Source organism: Ixodes scapularis, unplaced genomic scaffold, assembly GCF_016920785.2.
Source record: "Ixodes scapularis isolate PalLabHiFi unplaced genomic scaffold, ASM1692078v2 PGA_scaffold11__112_contigs__length_91849675, whole genome shotgun sequence".
Lineage (NCBI taxonomy): Eukaryota > Metazoa > Arthropoda > Arachnida > Ixodida > Ixodidae > Ixodes > Ixodes scapularis.
In genome coordinates, this window is record NW_024609837.1 from 310,605 (window position 1) to 324,916 (window position 14,312).

At 42.7% G+C, this 14,312-nt stretch overlaps 1 protein-coding gene across 1 annotated transcript in view; it reads left to right on the forward strand.

Moving 5' to 3' along the window:
• Positions 1-14,068, forward strand: part of LOC121835149 (actinia tenebrosa protease inhibitors-like) — a 60,643-nt gene extending 46,575 nt beyond the window's left edge. The window contains exons 4-7 of the mRNA XM_042289109.1: positions 1,691-1,864; positions 8,990-9,145; positions 10,647-10,817; positions 13,863-14,068. Of these exons, the coding sequence (XP_042145043.1) occupies positions 1,691-1,864; positions 8,990-9,145; positions 10,647-10,817; positions 13,863-14,068 (707 nt within the window). The remainder of the gene's footprint in view (positions 1-1,690; positions 1,865-8,989; positions 9,146-10,646; positions 10,818-13,862) is intronic.
• Positions 14,069-14,312: the final 244 nt, after the last annotated feature.

Consider the following 14,312-nt stretch of genomic DNA (forward strand, 5'->3'; position numbering starts at 1 on the left):
AATAGCTTATTTTTAAGATGCTTGCTTTTTTTAAACAAGACGGTTCCTTTTTTATCACATAAAACCCAAAATTGGTCTAGACTTGTCGAAATTTCGGTTTTTAACTATACCCTATTATTGCAGATTTTTATTGCTACTCTAAAGTATCCCTCACGCCGTTTTCGGAATCTTTTGGAGGCTTTTAGACTGTTATTTTAAGTACATTTCATGCACAGTTAATTTTTTAATGTTTTTATACTATTCAATTTTATCGCAATCTAATCGGGGTCTGATCAGACTAAAATTGATCTGATGCAAATCAACAGAATAAGTAGCATATAAAATACGTCAACTTTGCACCAAGATCTACAGTAATGATGCAATAGTTGGGTATATCGGAGGTCTGACTATAAAGATTAAAAGATAATGCACAAATTTAAAATACCATAAATGATTTACCCGTAGTCATTTTAGGATTTTGTCTTTTAGTGCTCAGCTCTCAGGCGCCCGTTTCCGGGTTAAGCGATGTCGCCGTCGGCGTAACCGCGCGGTGCATTTTGAACGTGTGACGTCTAGCGGAAAAAATCCACGCTAGATCTAGCGGAAAAAATCCACGCTAGATCTAGTGGAAACAAATTCCCGCTAAATCTAACGGAAAACCTTTCTCCGCTAAATCTAGTGGAAAAAATTTCCCCGCTAAACTTAACGGAAAAGATTTGCCCGCTAAATCTTGTGGAAAAAGATTGCCCGCAAAGTTAGGGGAAAAAATTGCCCCGCTAAATTCTTGTCAAATTTACACGCGATGCTGTCACCAAAGATGTGCATTTTCTGCGACTTGCGTTAGGCACACGTCGATCCACACCCATGTTAGTAGCGGGGGACTTTCCACCTTCTCCGCTCAGAACCCTTCCCTTCTCCTCCTCAAGAGCTGTACTCTAATTCGGCGTTACAGGGGATTGCCAACATCTTTAGGTTTTTTACATCACCGAAGTCTCGGGAACCTAATTCAACTTCGATGTCCCCCTCTTATGTAGAAGTTGGCGAAATGCCTAACAAACACGAACGTGGTGGCAACTCTTAAACGGGTAGTCCCTATTTCTTCCTCTCACGCTGAATATTAGATGTCGTTTATTTTTTACTCGGGCTAGCATGCACTAAGAATATAAAAACCAGTTAGGACCAATCTTGATACTCATAAGGATGTTCCAAATTGATGCGCCTGCCAGCTTATTAAAACTTCTTCAATTTGATTGCTTCAGTTTAATTGTGTTATCGTTGTATGTTTTCCACTGATATTCGAAATAACTTTATTTTCATCACCTAAGACTGTAATTTAATTGGGCGAACTTCCTGATAATGCTCCAATGTTTTTTTTGTGGGGAAGCTTTGTCGTAACTAGCGTGTAAGCGTTCTGACACTTTGCCACGTGGGTCAACTTGAGTTTTTTTTAAATATATACACATCGTGTTGAAAACGAGTTTATCTATAGTTTGAACTACAATCTTACAATATCTGGCAAAAAACCACAAAACGAGTTACGTGACTCAGCATCCCCTAGTTTACCAGGGTCTCATATCGCATCTATACTCCAGAAACATGAGCGTGATATTACCCTATGTGCTTTTAAGAAAACTTGTTATGCAAAAAAAAAAAAGATTAATGAAATATTTGTAACAAATATCTTTTTTTTTTTACTATTTTTACTTCGTAGGGACAGTACCTCTCGAGTGCTTTATAGAGCCTCCACACATCAATAGGACACGGGGTCTTCCAGCGACAACGTATAATTCAACCCAAGGAGCATGCATAGATATTACAGTTAGAGCGGGTGAACATGAACCCAATATCTTCAAACGTAAAATGAAATGTATTGAAAAATGTAGAGGTATGTATGACCGCATCCTAAACTAACTCTTCGAATTATGCAACTTTAAAGGTCGTTTATTTAAGAACAATACCGAATTTTATTTTTGTTCAAATTTGTTTATATTTTAAAGTTTCGATGCTGATACCGGTGTTTAACATACTGGAGTTTAAAAAGAGCATGCTGCGCAACGAATAATATATTATACATTCGGAAGCCATGTTATCCACTGCACTTCCCGTAAAGAAACCAAACCGGAGGTGCTTACAAAATGTCTACTTTGAACTTGCTGTTTATTGCTCATTGTAAACATTACCTGGGTTTTACAAAGGAAATGTCCAGGAATGTCAAGCAAAATGACGACTAGAATGCTCTGTGGTATATTAAACGGTGGTTTGTTTGAACTGATATAATTTTTAATGCGAAAGTATTAACTGCTTCATGGACCGTGTAATCGTGAAAAGCGGCACCTCAATTTCGGCTGAGCAAAACGAGCAATACATTCTCATTGGCTTCGACGCGTCATTGTTACAAGGACCGCCACCCCATAGAGAAGCCCTCTTCATGGCGCTGCGGCCCGCGCGCTAGTAAAAGAGAGAGGGTGGCGCGCGCGCGTCCGCAGAGGCCCCGCCGGCCTTTACGGAGAACAGCGGGGCGCGCTGCTTGAAGGAATGTGCTGCGTGTACGAATGCTTTTGCATTCCTACACGTAAACAGTCATAAGTGTCCTCCGCTGATTTTATACGTTATTGTATAAAAACAAACCGTAATTGTATAGTATATGAATGAAAAAAAAAAAAACGCAGACTAGCCAGCGAGGCATGAAGTAATTTACCGATTTTAGGGATGGAAGCCTGGCACTCTAAGTGACAAGCGAATCCGCTTCAATCTTAGATATATTGGCACAGCCGATAAGAGAGAGATTAATCGCTATGTGCGATAAATCTGAACTACACATTGAAGCTATATAGAAAAAGTTATTTTGATATTGAATGTTTTTTGAACGCAAGTATGAACAAAGCACAAACAAGGAGAAACACGACAGACAAAAACGTCAGACACGAACGCCGTCTATGTCTGTCGTGTTTCTTCTTGTGTGTCATTTGTCCATACTTGCGTTAAAAAACCTTTCAAAATGCTCAGCCAACAGACCAGGCGGCACGGCGACACTGAACCAGCGTCGGGGGAAAATTGCTCACAATATTGGGTCAATATCATGTTTCGCACCACGGCCCAGTGTTGGGCGAATATCGTTTAACGATCGTTCTAAAAACGGGACAGAATCGGCGATATTATTTGAGTACTGGGCAGAGATGGGCGAGTATCGGTGAACGATCGTTTTGAAAATGGGTCAGTACCGGCGAAATATCGATAGAGAGCTCGGCGGATATGCGGGAATATCGCTTAACATGGCCGCGGCCGCTGCGGTGTTAGCGGACTTTGTGCCAAGCCAACGTTACTAAACAAAAAAAAAAGAATCACTTATTTGGGCAACTGCCATAGAGCCTTCTCTGTAAAAATGGCACCGATTCGTATTCGAAAGCCGAGCTAATAGCGATCGCAACGCAGCCATTTCTCCCCCACCGGCTACTCGACGAACTGCACGTGACTTCTATTTTGGCTTTAATCGGCTATTTCGGAGCCGAAACATATACGGTGGAGTGGCTTCAAGGGTGCCACCCCAAATTCCCGAGCGGACGCGCCGCGAATTGCTGCCGAAGTTAGCATGCACCTGGGTCGGGACGCGCTACCTGAAATCACTGCTGAGACATGGTCGTATAGAAACACTATTAATTGTGCCGCAAAACCTTGTAAACTAAATATTTAGAAAACGTCTCGCCTCCCCCGCTTTGTACTAATCTCCAATAAAACTTACTGCAAAAATGTTTTTTTTTTCGTTTGTTTGTACGGAAAAACGCTGTTCCAGCCGCTGATTGCTCGGCGCGGCCCTTGGCAACAGCGGCGGCAGCCGCGATTGACCGATTCAGAATCGTTTAGAAACGGCCGAGAATTCCTAATACCGGCCGGTATAGCCGGTTCAGACCCGACAAATAATTGGTATCGTTTTAGAAACGGTCGAGAATTCCTAATACCGGCCGATATAGCCGGTTCAGAGCCGACAAATTACCGGAAAACGGCGCTGCAGATACTGTATATTAGCGTGGCGCTGGCCGACCCAAGTGATGTTCCGCCGACATCGACCTCATCACACTGGTCCGATCTTCACGATCCAGCGCCAATATCGGCAGTATCAGAATGAAATTGGCCTAATTTCTCCGATCCGACGCCAATATTGGCGCAATGCTCTTTGCAGCCTGGGACGCTCTCCTATTACTTTCAATGGTGATTTTGCTGTCGTTTCGCATACGGTCGTCGAAGACAAACCTCTAATATACATAAGGATTTTCTCTAGGTAGAATAGATTCTACCTAGAGAAAAACCTTATGTATATTAGAGGTGTATATTAGAGCTTATAAGCTAAAAGGGTGAGGTTTAAATTTTTAAAAATCCTGCATGCTAACCCTATCGGCTGCGACTGAATTCAACGGAACCATTGGGGCATGATAAAGATCAAACTATAGACCTTTCCAGCTCCTGTTACCAAGGCGTAGAATGCTGAGTGACCGGACTATGGGTGTCATTGTGCGGCATCTCATATTTTGTGGAAGAGAGCAACTTTGCGCGCTCGGAACGCCTTCCACATCCCAGCGGACAACGATAGCGGCGCCCAGAAGGCGAATATTGGGAAGATCTATAGTCAGTGATAGCGCAGGAACGCTTTGCGTGGCGAGTCCCGGTCATCTCATTATCGCCGCACATTCAATGAGATTGCGGTGGTAGCTGATAGGAACGCAGAAGAGCCAATCACAAAGGCATACGTCGTTCAGGCAAGAAGCGTGAACACGATAGGCCACGCCCTAAGTCTCTTAGGCTGTCGGTGACTATAACCAGACTTGTGCTCGTTACATGAAAAAATGAAATGGATTACAACTACAAATTACCAGGCCTCAAATGTAATGAATTACCGTTACAAATTACTTTTGCTGAAAAGTATCGTATTACTTTACTCGTTACGTTACAAATTACCTTCACGTTACTTTTTCTGTACACTTATCCAGCAAACAATAGAAACAATTTTGATATTTGTCAAAAATGTTCAGCAACACAACATTTCATTTTTCATACGCCCGTATTCTGGTAGTCCTTGTAAAAATAAAATATTGTATTTAAGTGAAAGAGTGTAGGTGCACTCCGTTCGCCTGTAAGCTGACAAGGCACCGAAAGCTGCAACCCCACCCGCCATACCGCTATAGCTTACGGCCTCCAGAAATAATCCCAGGAATTGTGCAGACAAAGCTAGCGGTGCGCATGCCCAGTAGCAGCTTCTACCTCCGCTACGAGATTCGGAGCTAATGAAGCGACCTACGAAAGCTCCCTTTTGACTCGGGTGCTTCGCCTGTTATTCACGAGAAAAGAAAAACTTGGCTATAACGTTAATATGTATAGCCAATGCAGAATACAGGTGTCCCAGCTTACCTTGATGTGTTTCCGTATATTAGAGTTTGTTGTTCTTGCTGATGACGATGTGTGTTTTTTTTTGGCAAACGAAGTATGCACTGAAACTCTAGGTTTTCGTTATATTTAATACCCTGAATTTTAAGCGTCTCATTATGAGATGCCCATGGAGACGACGGTCAATTGATGACCGAAAACTCGAGCAATCAGAGAAAAAGTGGCGTTTACGTGTTATCGATCGATCATTGGTTCTCACTTTCATACCAATATTTGTGGAGGCCAGGGGAGGGAAGGGAATAGAGAGGGAGGGAAGCAGTGGCCATCAGTCCCACAAAACAACAGAGGATCACACCACTTTTACACGTTCTCTTTTTCTCTCTCTGTCAGCACTCCTTAGATGGTCTAACCCCCCCCCCCCCCCCCTTCCACTGTAAAGTGAGTAGGTGGGCTCGACCACCATGCCCAGACAAGGAAACCAAAAGAAGTATCGTCCGTACCTTCGAAGACAATGCTCTTAGCCTTGCACCTGGAGCTCTTCAGCCGTGCCTCTAGGGTGTGCTAGAATACCGTAGCGCATATCAACGACAAAGGGAATTCGACCCCCTCGCGCGAGGCTACATCGTCTGTTACGTGAATTCTGAACCCGCGAATCGGGGAATATCGACTCGCGTTTGATATATGTGCAGGTGGCGGGGATCGTCAAAGTTGGAAAGGTGTAAAAAAAAAAATAATAAACACAAAGAGCTTTCTCCTGCCCGGGAGAAGAAGAAAAACACGATGCCAGGCGACGGGGAGCCTACTCGGCATTGTCTTACTTGATCTTTGTCTTTCGTATAATTTGTACATGTCTTGCTCGTTTTTCTAGTCGTTCTAGTGACCGTTCATACAAAAAATCGTGTTTTCTTTTCGGCTGTTTTCCCCTTCATGGTGTTTTCTAATTTGTTGAACTTACTCTCTTTATGCTGCTGAATGTTCTGCTCGTATTGCTCCAGTTACTGTATTACGCTCATAGTTTTAAAGAGTAACTAGTAATTAAAGTAATCCATTACCAATGTTTTGTAACGAAATTACATTACAAATCTCTTTCAAAAGAAGTAACGTGGCAATTACAAAATTACTTTCGAAGTCTGACTATAACAATTAAAGAGTTAATAAGCAACGTTTAAAAATATTTATCCTAAATGGATACTGAATCAAACGATTTAGTGTCTATAATAAGTGGCGCGCGATCTTTCCAGGAGCCAGCAGTGGCCGGCGTGGTGCGAGAGCACGCAGCGAAATTGACATTATAGTCCCCCATTCGCGCTTGAGAGAACAGTAATAGGTATGGGCCTCGGGCTAAAGGAGAATAAAAACAGGCGTTTCACCTTTACAATTGAAACTACTTGCGTGTTAGACCAACAAATCGCTTACCTTTTACACCAGACCCCACTGTGGAGATGGAAAGCGTCTTTATTTTATTTCATTTAACTGTCATCTTAAGCGTGAATGCCGTCAATTTCGTTACGTGTGCTCGGGCACATCGGCGACTGCTGGCTCGTGAAAATACCGTGCGCCACTTATCATGGACACTGAAATGGTTTGGTTCAGCATCCCCTTAACTGGCGCAGCGCTTCCGATGGAGTTCACTCGACAGAAAGGCTTATATCAATCGTTACGATAAGGAACGGCATTATCTCTCGCAAAAAGCATTGGCTTAGTTCAGCTTTCATTTACTTGAAATGTTGAATGCATAAAAAATTAAAAACCGCTATGAATATAAAGAAAGCAACCGGGCATACTAAGCAGTTGTATTGTGAAGCTACTTAAACTCTAAGAGATCTTGATGATGTGCACCAAAGACAAAACTTGGGAGAGCTAATCGCTGCGATTTACGGAGGGTGCTCGGAGAATGATGGGGCTGGGTATGTTTTGACCTAGAAACAGCTGTCTGCATTAGTGCGTTGAGTATGACGTTTTACCGTGCTGGTTGCCACAGCGAAAAACGTTTTTTTGGAGTCGAAACATAATATTAGCCCCGTCATTCGCCGAGCGCCCTCCGTAGATTGCAGCGATTAGCGCTCCGAAGTGTTGTGCGTTAGTGCAGACGATGAAGATTTGCTAGAGTTTACAACAATGGAAATTTTTGCAGCAAAGCGGCGAGAAAAAAGTAGCTTGAAATGTTGACAAACGAACGTGGAATAGTTTGACCGCTTTTAGGGTCTATGTGTTTCTAAGAACATACCCTGTTCACTAAAAGCGAGTTTGTTTCACTGCACTCATGCCCACGCGCGCCCACTCCCAGTGTGGAGCGGTTTCGTTCCGGTCGGCACTTAAATAGTGACTGCACTTTCCGAGTTCATTTCGGCGCTGGCACTCCATGCGTGCATGCACTTGCTGTACCGAGATAATCGAGCGTGCACCAGAATGTCATCCCATCAAGCATCGCTCAGGCGAGGTGCGAGAGTTGGCGGGAGCAGACGACGGGCGTTCGTCTGCTACGAGCTGACAATCGCACAAAGCGGAACGAAAAAAAAAAAAGAAGGAAAAAAGTGGATTTCCTGTTAGAAATCGCGGAAACGGAATCAAACGTGAGCTTGAATTGTGATACTCTTATTTTATAAAGGACGTCATCGACAACCAATACTTTTGCAAGTTTTGAGCCCTTTTGTTGACGTAGAGTCACTGACATCTACCGACGAGTAAAGAAAGGTCCGGGACAAACGCATGCAGCAGCGTCCGCTAATTTCTCATGCCTTTACGAATGAAACTTTATTGCACAAGTGTGGCCTATTGTGGACTCACGAGTGGACAATAATTCTCGATAAAGGTCGCCCGACAGAACGAGGATGCGTCCAATCAGCCGAGAAAGATAAAAATGGTAATTTTTACCAAGGCTTGGGGGTAAAACAACATGTTTAGTATCTACCTACACGAGTTATTTTGCACCCTCGTCTTTGTGTTCCAGAATGCTCTAGATCTAACTGCAATAGGAATCAAGGCCCACTTACCTGTAGGCTACCAAAATCGAAGGTGTCTTGAAACGTATTGCTGGGGGATCCAGAGGACTAGTTTGAAACCGTGACCTTTTAGTCGTTCACGCTTAGACCTGATCAAGCTTCTACGCGATTTCTATCAAGGGTGTTTCCTTTAGTGTAATCAGCTATATTAGACTGGAAAGATTGCTCATATTTTGTCACTTCTTACAAGTTGTTTTGTTGTCACTGTGTGGCGGAGTCATACGTCGTCTGTAGATAATTCTACGCCAATCGATCTGTTTTATCATCGCCAATTTAAATATTGCAGTGACCGCATTGTCTCGTTTACCCGCCTGTCATGTCGAACAGCAGGGAACTAGTTCCGGTTTGAGGTCGGTACTCTTGCTACCACATAGATGGCGACAGCATCATGTTGCACTCGGCAAGTTCCATCGACCACGGTTCACCGCGCGACACTCCGCGAGTGCGATGCATTCTGGGAGAGAACACGCACGGTACCAGTGTTTGCGAAACAAACTCGAGATTTGAGAAACGATGAATAATATACAAAAGCGCCCATAAGAAAATATCGCGCAAAGGTATTTTGATGAGAACTTTGAAGCCACGTTAAACTCTGATCCCAATTAATGATGTTTCTTAATAATTGCTTCAAGATCCAGAATACGGACAGTGTGCTCCATCAGCTGCAGTGAATTGCGGCCGCTCAACCGGCTACCGGTATAATGTTGATACACAAACATGTGAAAAAAACCCAGTAAATAAATGTGGTCCTTTTACCAGTTTAGAGGCTTGTTATGAACGTTGCGCAAGTAAGTGAAATATTTTTATGTTTTTCTGTTTCATAGAAAGTAGACAATATATGCTCTATTTTCAAAATACAAATTCCGTTTCACTGAATGTATTTTTAACGCGGACATGAAGTTGTATTCACGTAGGCTTGTTTTTCCAATGAGTCCGTTACAGATTAGTTTGCTTAATATCCGGAAATCCTGTATAAAACCTTTGGTATAAGAACCATGCTCCTCTCGTATAACCAACTCCCTTATCTAACCTCCTTACTTTGAAACCATTCAGCTAAAGGTAACGCGACTTGAGATATTGGTATTCATATATGTTGACTGCATATACTTGGAAATACGTCGGCGAGCAAAGCCGTTCAAATGTATTGCACAATCCACTTGATACCATCTGACCTCTCAAATGTGCTCTTCGCGTGTGGTGATAATGCTTAGTTTCAGAAAGATGGTTTTAATATTGTACTAAACCTCTTAAACTAGGTGTCACACCATTGAAGTAAACACACTGATGTTCGCTGATACGCTTATTGTTAGATTGTTTATTCATAAACTTAATAAAAACACGCATTACTCTAATAAGAAATGTGCGTCAGCTTTTCCTCCGGAGCCAGAAGAACACACGTTGAGTCAGTCACTGCAGCCTACGGAGGAAGCCTGGAAAATATCCAGGCCGAAAAGCGTTGTGTTCTAAAATATAGAAGAGGGTCAGCTGGTAAAAGACGTCTGGGCTGTAACACTCTGCATACCGCTTTACATGCTGACGTCCTGGTCCTTGTTATCACGCAAGCTGAATTTTTGGGCGAAAACTTGTGCCGTCGCTTGGCTCAACGAGGGACAGCGGAGATTTGGAAATAATTTTTTTCACATCTTCGAGTATAACGTTCTAACCATTTCCATCAGATGCGTTACAAAAAAAATAGTGATAGTTTAAATTTACTGGGTGTTTTACTCGAGGAAAAATTATGCGAATGTGTGAATTTAATTTCTTAAGCTCGGAGGGGAAAAAAAAACAAAGAGGTGCGCTATGTTTTTAAGTAATTGAATTTTGTGGCGTAACTGTGCAGATTAAGAAAAAACAGCTGCTTTACATTATACAGGTTTTTTTTTTTTTTTTGTGAAATGAAGCTAGCAGTAACTTTAACCAGGTATGCATCTACTTAGTTAGATATATGTCTTTTTTACTAAAATATTTAATGTTCTTTTAAGAAATTCGTTGGCACACCCTCCGAAGAAAATTCAGGTAGATCTTTAGTTGGACCGGAGTATATAAGACGGCAGTTGGATACTGTATGTATGGTGTATCTCATGATTATATATGGAATATGTAAGGCTTGAAAGATCCGCATTTTAGAATGGTTTATGTACTTCTATTATCTACCTGACATTACTACGTGACAAATGTCTTCTGATGCATTCCGGAGTTCACGTCTATGAAACAATGGTGCGCTGAATGGCTCAATTCCTTTAGATACGAAATAATGCGTGTTTTAAAGTGTGTTTCTGTTTTTTAAAGGGTATGTACAGAAAAAGTGCAATATTCCCCTTCTCACATCAAAGTATTGTGACACTGTGGAGGCTAGGTACTGGTACAATGCAAAGAGTAAGAAATGTGAACAAATTATGGGATGTTCAGATGATGTTACCAACTTCCCAACGGCCAAAAAGTGTTGGGAGACATGTTCAAGTAAGTCGTGAATACGCTTTCGCTTAATTTGTTAATGTTAAAAAATATAAAAAAGATCTTGTATATTTTAGCGCATTTTTAGATTGTTTTTTTAACACGACCAAATTTAGAAATGGGAACTGATACAGCTTTAGCTGCATGTTTATCGGAGTTGTAGTACATTTGTTGGCGAATAAGTATGACAATAATAAGACAAATCAACTAAACTCTCACAATCAACTTTTAGTTTATGAATGGTTCAAGCCACAATTTCAGTTTTAAGACAGTCTTCAATTTAAACAAGCTAAGAAAAGACAACGGGCTTAGAAGTACTTATCATTCATTTTTTGCGCATTTTTGTCGCTTGTCTTTTTAAATGAACGAAGAAAGAACGCCAGACGTACTGGCCAGAATGACGCATTGAGGAAGTGGATCCGTAGTAGAATGGCGCGGAGAAGCGTTTCTGGCATCTCATCACCACCTGTGTGACCTTGCCTAAGTCTTGCCGTGAAGATAAGATGCCCGTAACAATCACGTCACTCTTGTACGCATTGATTCGCACATCGTTCTGGACAGGCTTGTTGTACAGTCAACAGTGAAAAATAAAAAAAGGTGAACAAGGGAGTTGCAGTTTTTCGCGTTCATCGCGCCACACAACGGTTGTCGGCAGAAGTTTTCAGGCAGCCTGTGATGCGCTTAAAGAGTAGTAACAGTATGGTGGCTATAGGAATAGATGTAACGAGCAGAAAATTGAATACAAGGCATTCGATCATGACGCCGCTCAATGGCGTTCGCGGAAGGGTCTCGGTTGCAGGCGCGGCGAGAAAGCGCTGCGGTTTGGCTGCTATAAAAAGTCGTTCTCGCAGTTCAGAAAATTGGTATTTTACTCAAGGACGCAATTAATTATTCCTGTTAATCTACTAAAGTTTGAAACTTGGAGTAAATATGAATTTTAAAATAAAAATAAAGGTATGCAAAGACGTCAAACAGGATGGAGGGGATAGCATACTTGGTTAGGCAGAAACAACCTCTTACGAGTTGGGTGACCTCTTCATTGATGACGTGGGAGAAATTCTGGACGCTGAATTTTTTTCCAAAGTGAAGTTCAGAAATTTCTGACTTGGGTAGAAGTTTTTTGTCGTTCCACCGAAGCGCGATCTTCGATTTCCAAAAAAGGTTCAGGATCTTTGGGCACAGAACAAAATGACACTCTCGATCATTGTCTTGCGGACTTGTAGCCAGCCCGTCTTGCAGAGGGGCGCGAAACAGGTGGTGTACTTCTTTATCCTGGTTTATAAAGGAAAATAAAAAACAAAACAAAAAACATCGCCGATTGTATCTGAAAAGTATCAACGGGACTGGAAATGAGCTATATGCGCGTACGTGAAAACAAAGCTGCAGCCCGAGAAAAAAAAAAGCAGAACACAAGTACACACAAATGACGTTTATTCCAAATCATGTTCCAGAACACCTCACGCACAATCCACCGCGAAAGCTGCAAGCACGAGGCAGCCGTCTCGAACAGCGCTTGCGTTGCACGGACGCGCTTGCACGACACGTCTTACGCGTGTAGTTTTGGCTTCGCCGCTAGACACGCCATGTCGCTTTGAGCGGGAATGCGCCGGCAACCCGGCCGCAGCGCCACTTTTACCGTCATGAAGCGGTGGCGCGTGAAACTACCCAAGGATGCAGAACGCTTGGTACACCTACGCCTATGGGTCTCCCTCGTTTCCCAGGGGCTGCTTCGCAAAGGGACTTGGTAGGACTCGTTTTGGGAAGTACAAACTTGAGCGTCTCAAACTGTCGCACATGTAGCAGCGCGCCTGCTCTGGTGCGGAATGCGAGATCCAAAGGAACAAAACCCGCGAGAATCCATGCTGCACAGTTCAAACAATATAGCGGTTGCTACAAAATCACAGGGTATCCCTATTGCACGAGTATTGCACAAGGGAAAGCAAAGGAACTGAAAACAGTTCCTTTGCTTTCCCTTGTGCAATACTCTGACTGACTGACTCCTGGGTGGCCGTCACTGTTCGCCGCGTCAATGACACATTAGTACCATTTCACTCCTCGTGACACAGGATGCGCTGCAATTACCTGGAGGTGTATCTCCGTGGCACCGCTGAATTGTTCTTGCTGTGCTTCCGTGTAAAACGCCAGGACATACCGCTAGGTTTCACGCTGATATTTCTTACCGGTAGGTTGAAACCCCGAAATAGTTTTGGTTAACTTGTGTTTTATTTCATAGTTCCTATCTGCATAGTTTTCCGCACAAAACAGTCGCTTTCGACAGAGACCAACGCCTGCCGTAAACCGTAAAGGGCGAACTGCTTAGATTCAGTTCAAAGTTTCCGCACTGCGACATTGTGTGGAATCGCACGCGCAGACCTGTTGCTGTATCCTACGTTGTCATGAACCGTTTTGCGCAGCGCTATGCTATGGGATAACTTTTAAATTTGTTTCACACCTGACGACTTCTACGCAAACTCAGTCGGCTGTTTCATCGCCGCGTTCACCGCCGACCGTCGAGGAGGGAGCTGGGCGAGGATCGTGACGTCACGAAACCAGCTTCTGAAAACAATCACCAGTTGCACCCCAGAATATCAATTTTCTCTTTTGATTAAGCGTACACTTCATTTGTCCTTAATCAAATGTTATTCATAAGTTAGTGATGTGCTATAAATTGCACCAAATAATTTCGACCCGGATTTTTGGTTCGGTATCCTTTTAAGTTCTCGACTAACTGTTGTGTCCGTATGCCTGAATATGAAGAATAATGTTAGGCCTGACTTTGTTGCCACAGGCTTAGTAAAAAGACCATGTTTGTGGTCGATTTGTAGATACTACAACGAATCGGGTACAAAGCCTCGGGAGCCACACAATTGTCATCTATACCGGTGTCAAATCAACCTTATAATGCTTACGACGTCGAAACAGAACCTTTGTAAATCGTTCCCCAGAATCCAACGGACATTTCTAAATATTAAAAACGCTTTCTTGTGAATTATCAAGAAGATATAATAAATATATTTCTACAATATTAGTAAATAAAACGTGTATTTGCAGGTAAAGAGGAGAGCCGCTGCCTGCAACCTCCAGACCTGGGAAGACTTGGTTTTGGAAGAAGGCGTTACTATTACAATATAACCGCAAACGAATGTCAGACAACCACTCAGGTCGCCATTTGGCAGAATACAAATAATAAAAATAATTTCAAGTGGCTCAAAGACTGTAAGGAGGCATGCATGCGTAAGTCTTCGTTTCATATTTGACGAAAACAAAACCCGCGAGAATCCATGCTGCACAGTTCAAACAATATAGCGGTTGCTACAAAATCATAGGGTATCCCTATTGCACGAGCTTCGTTGTTATTATATTTTGTGTAGTCTACTGCCTGACGTAGATATTTTGGCAAATTATATTTTTGTAATCCACGGAGACGGTGCGACTTCTGCCATGGCTTTTGTTAAGGTGACAATTCTGAAGCGGAACCGAAAATTTGACTTTCTTGCTATT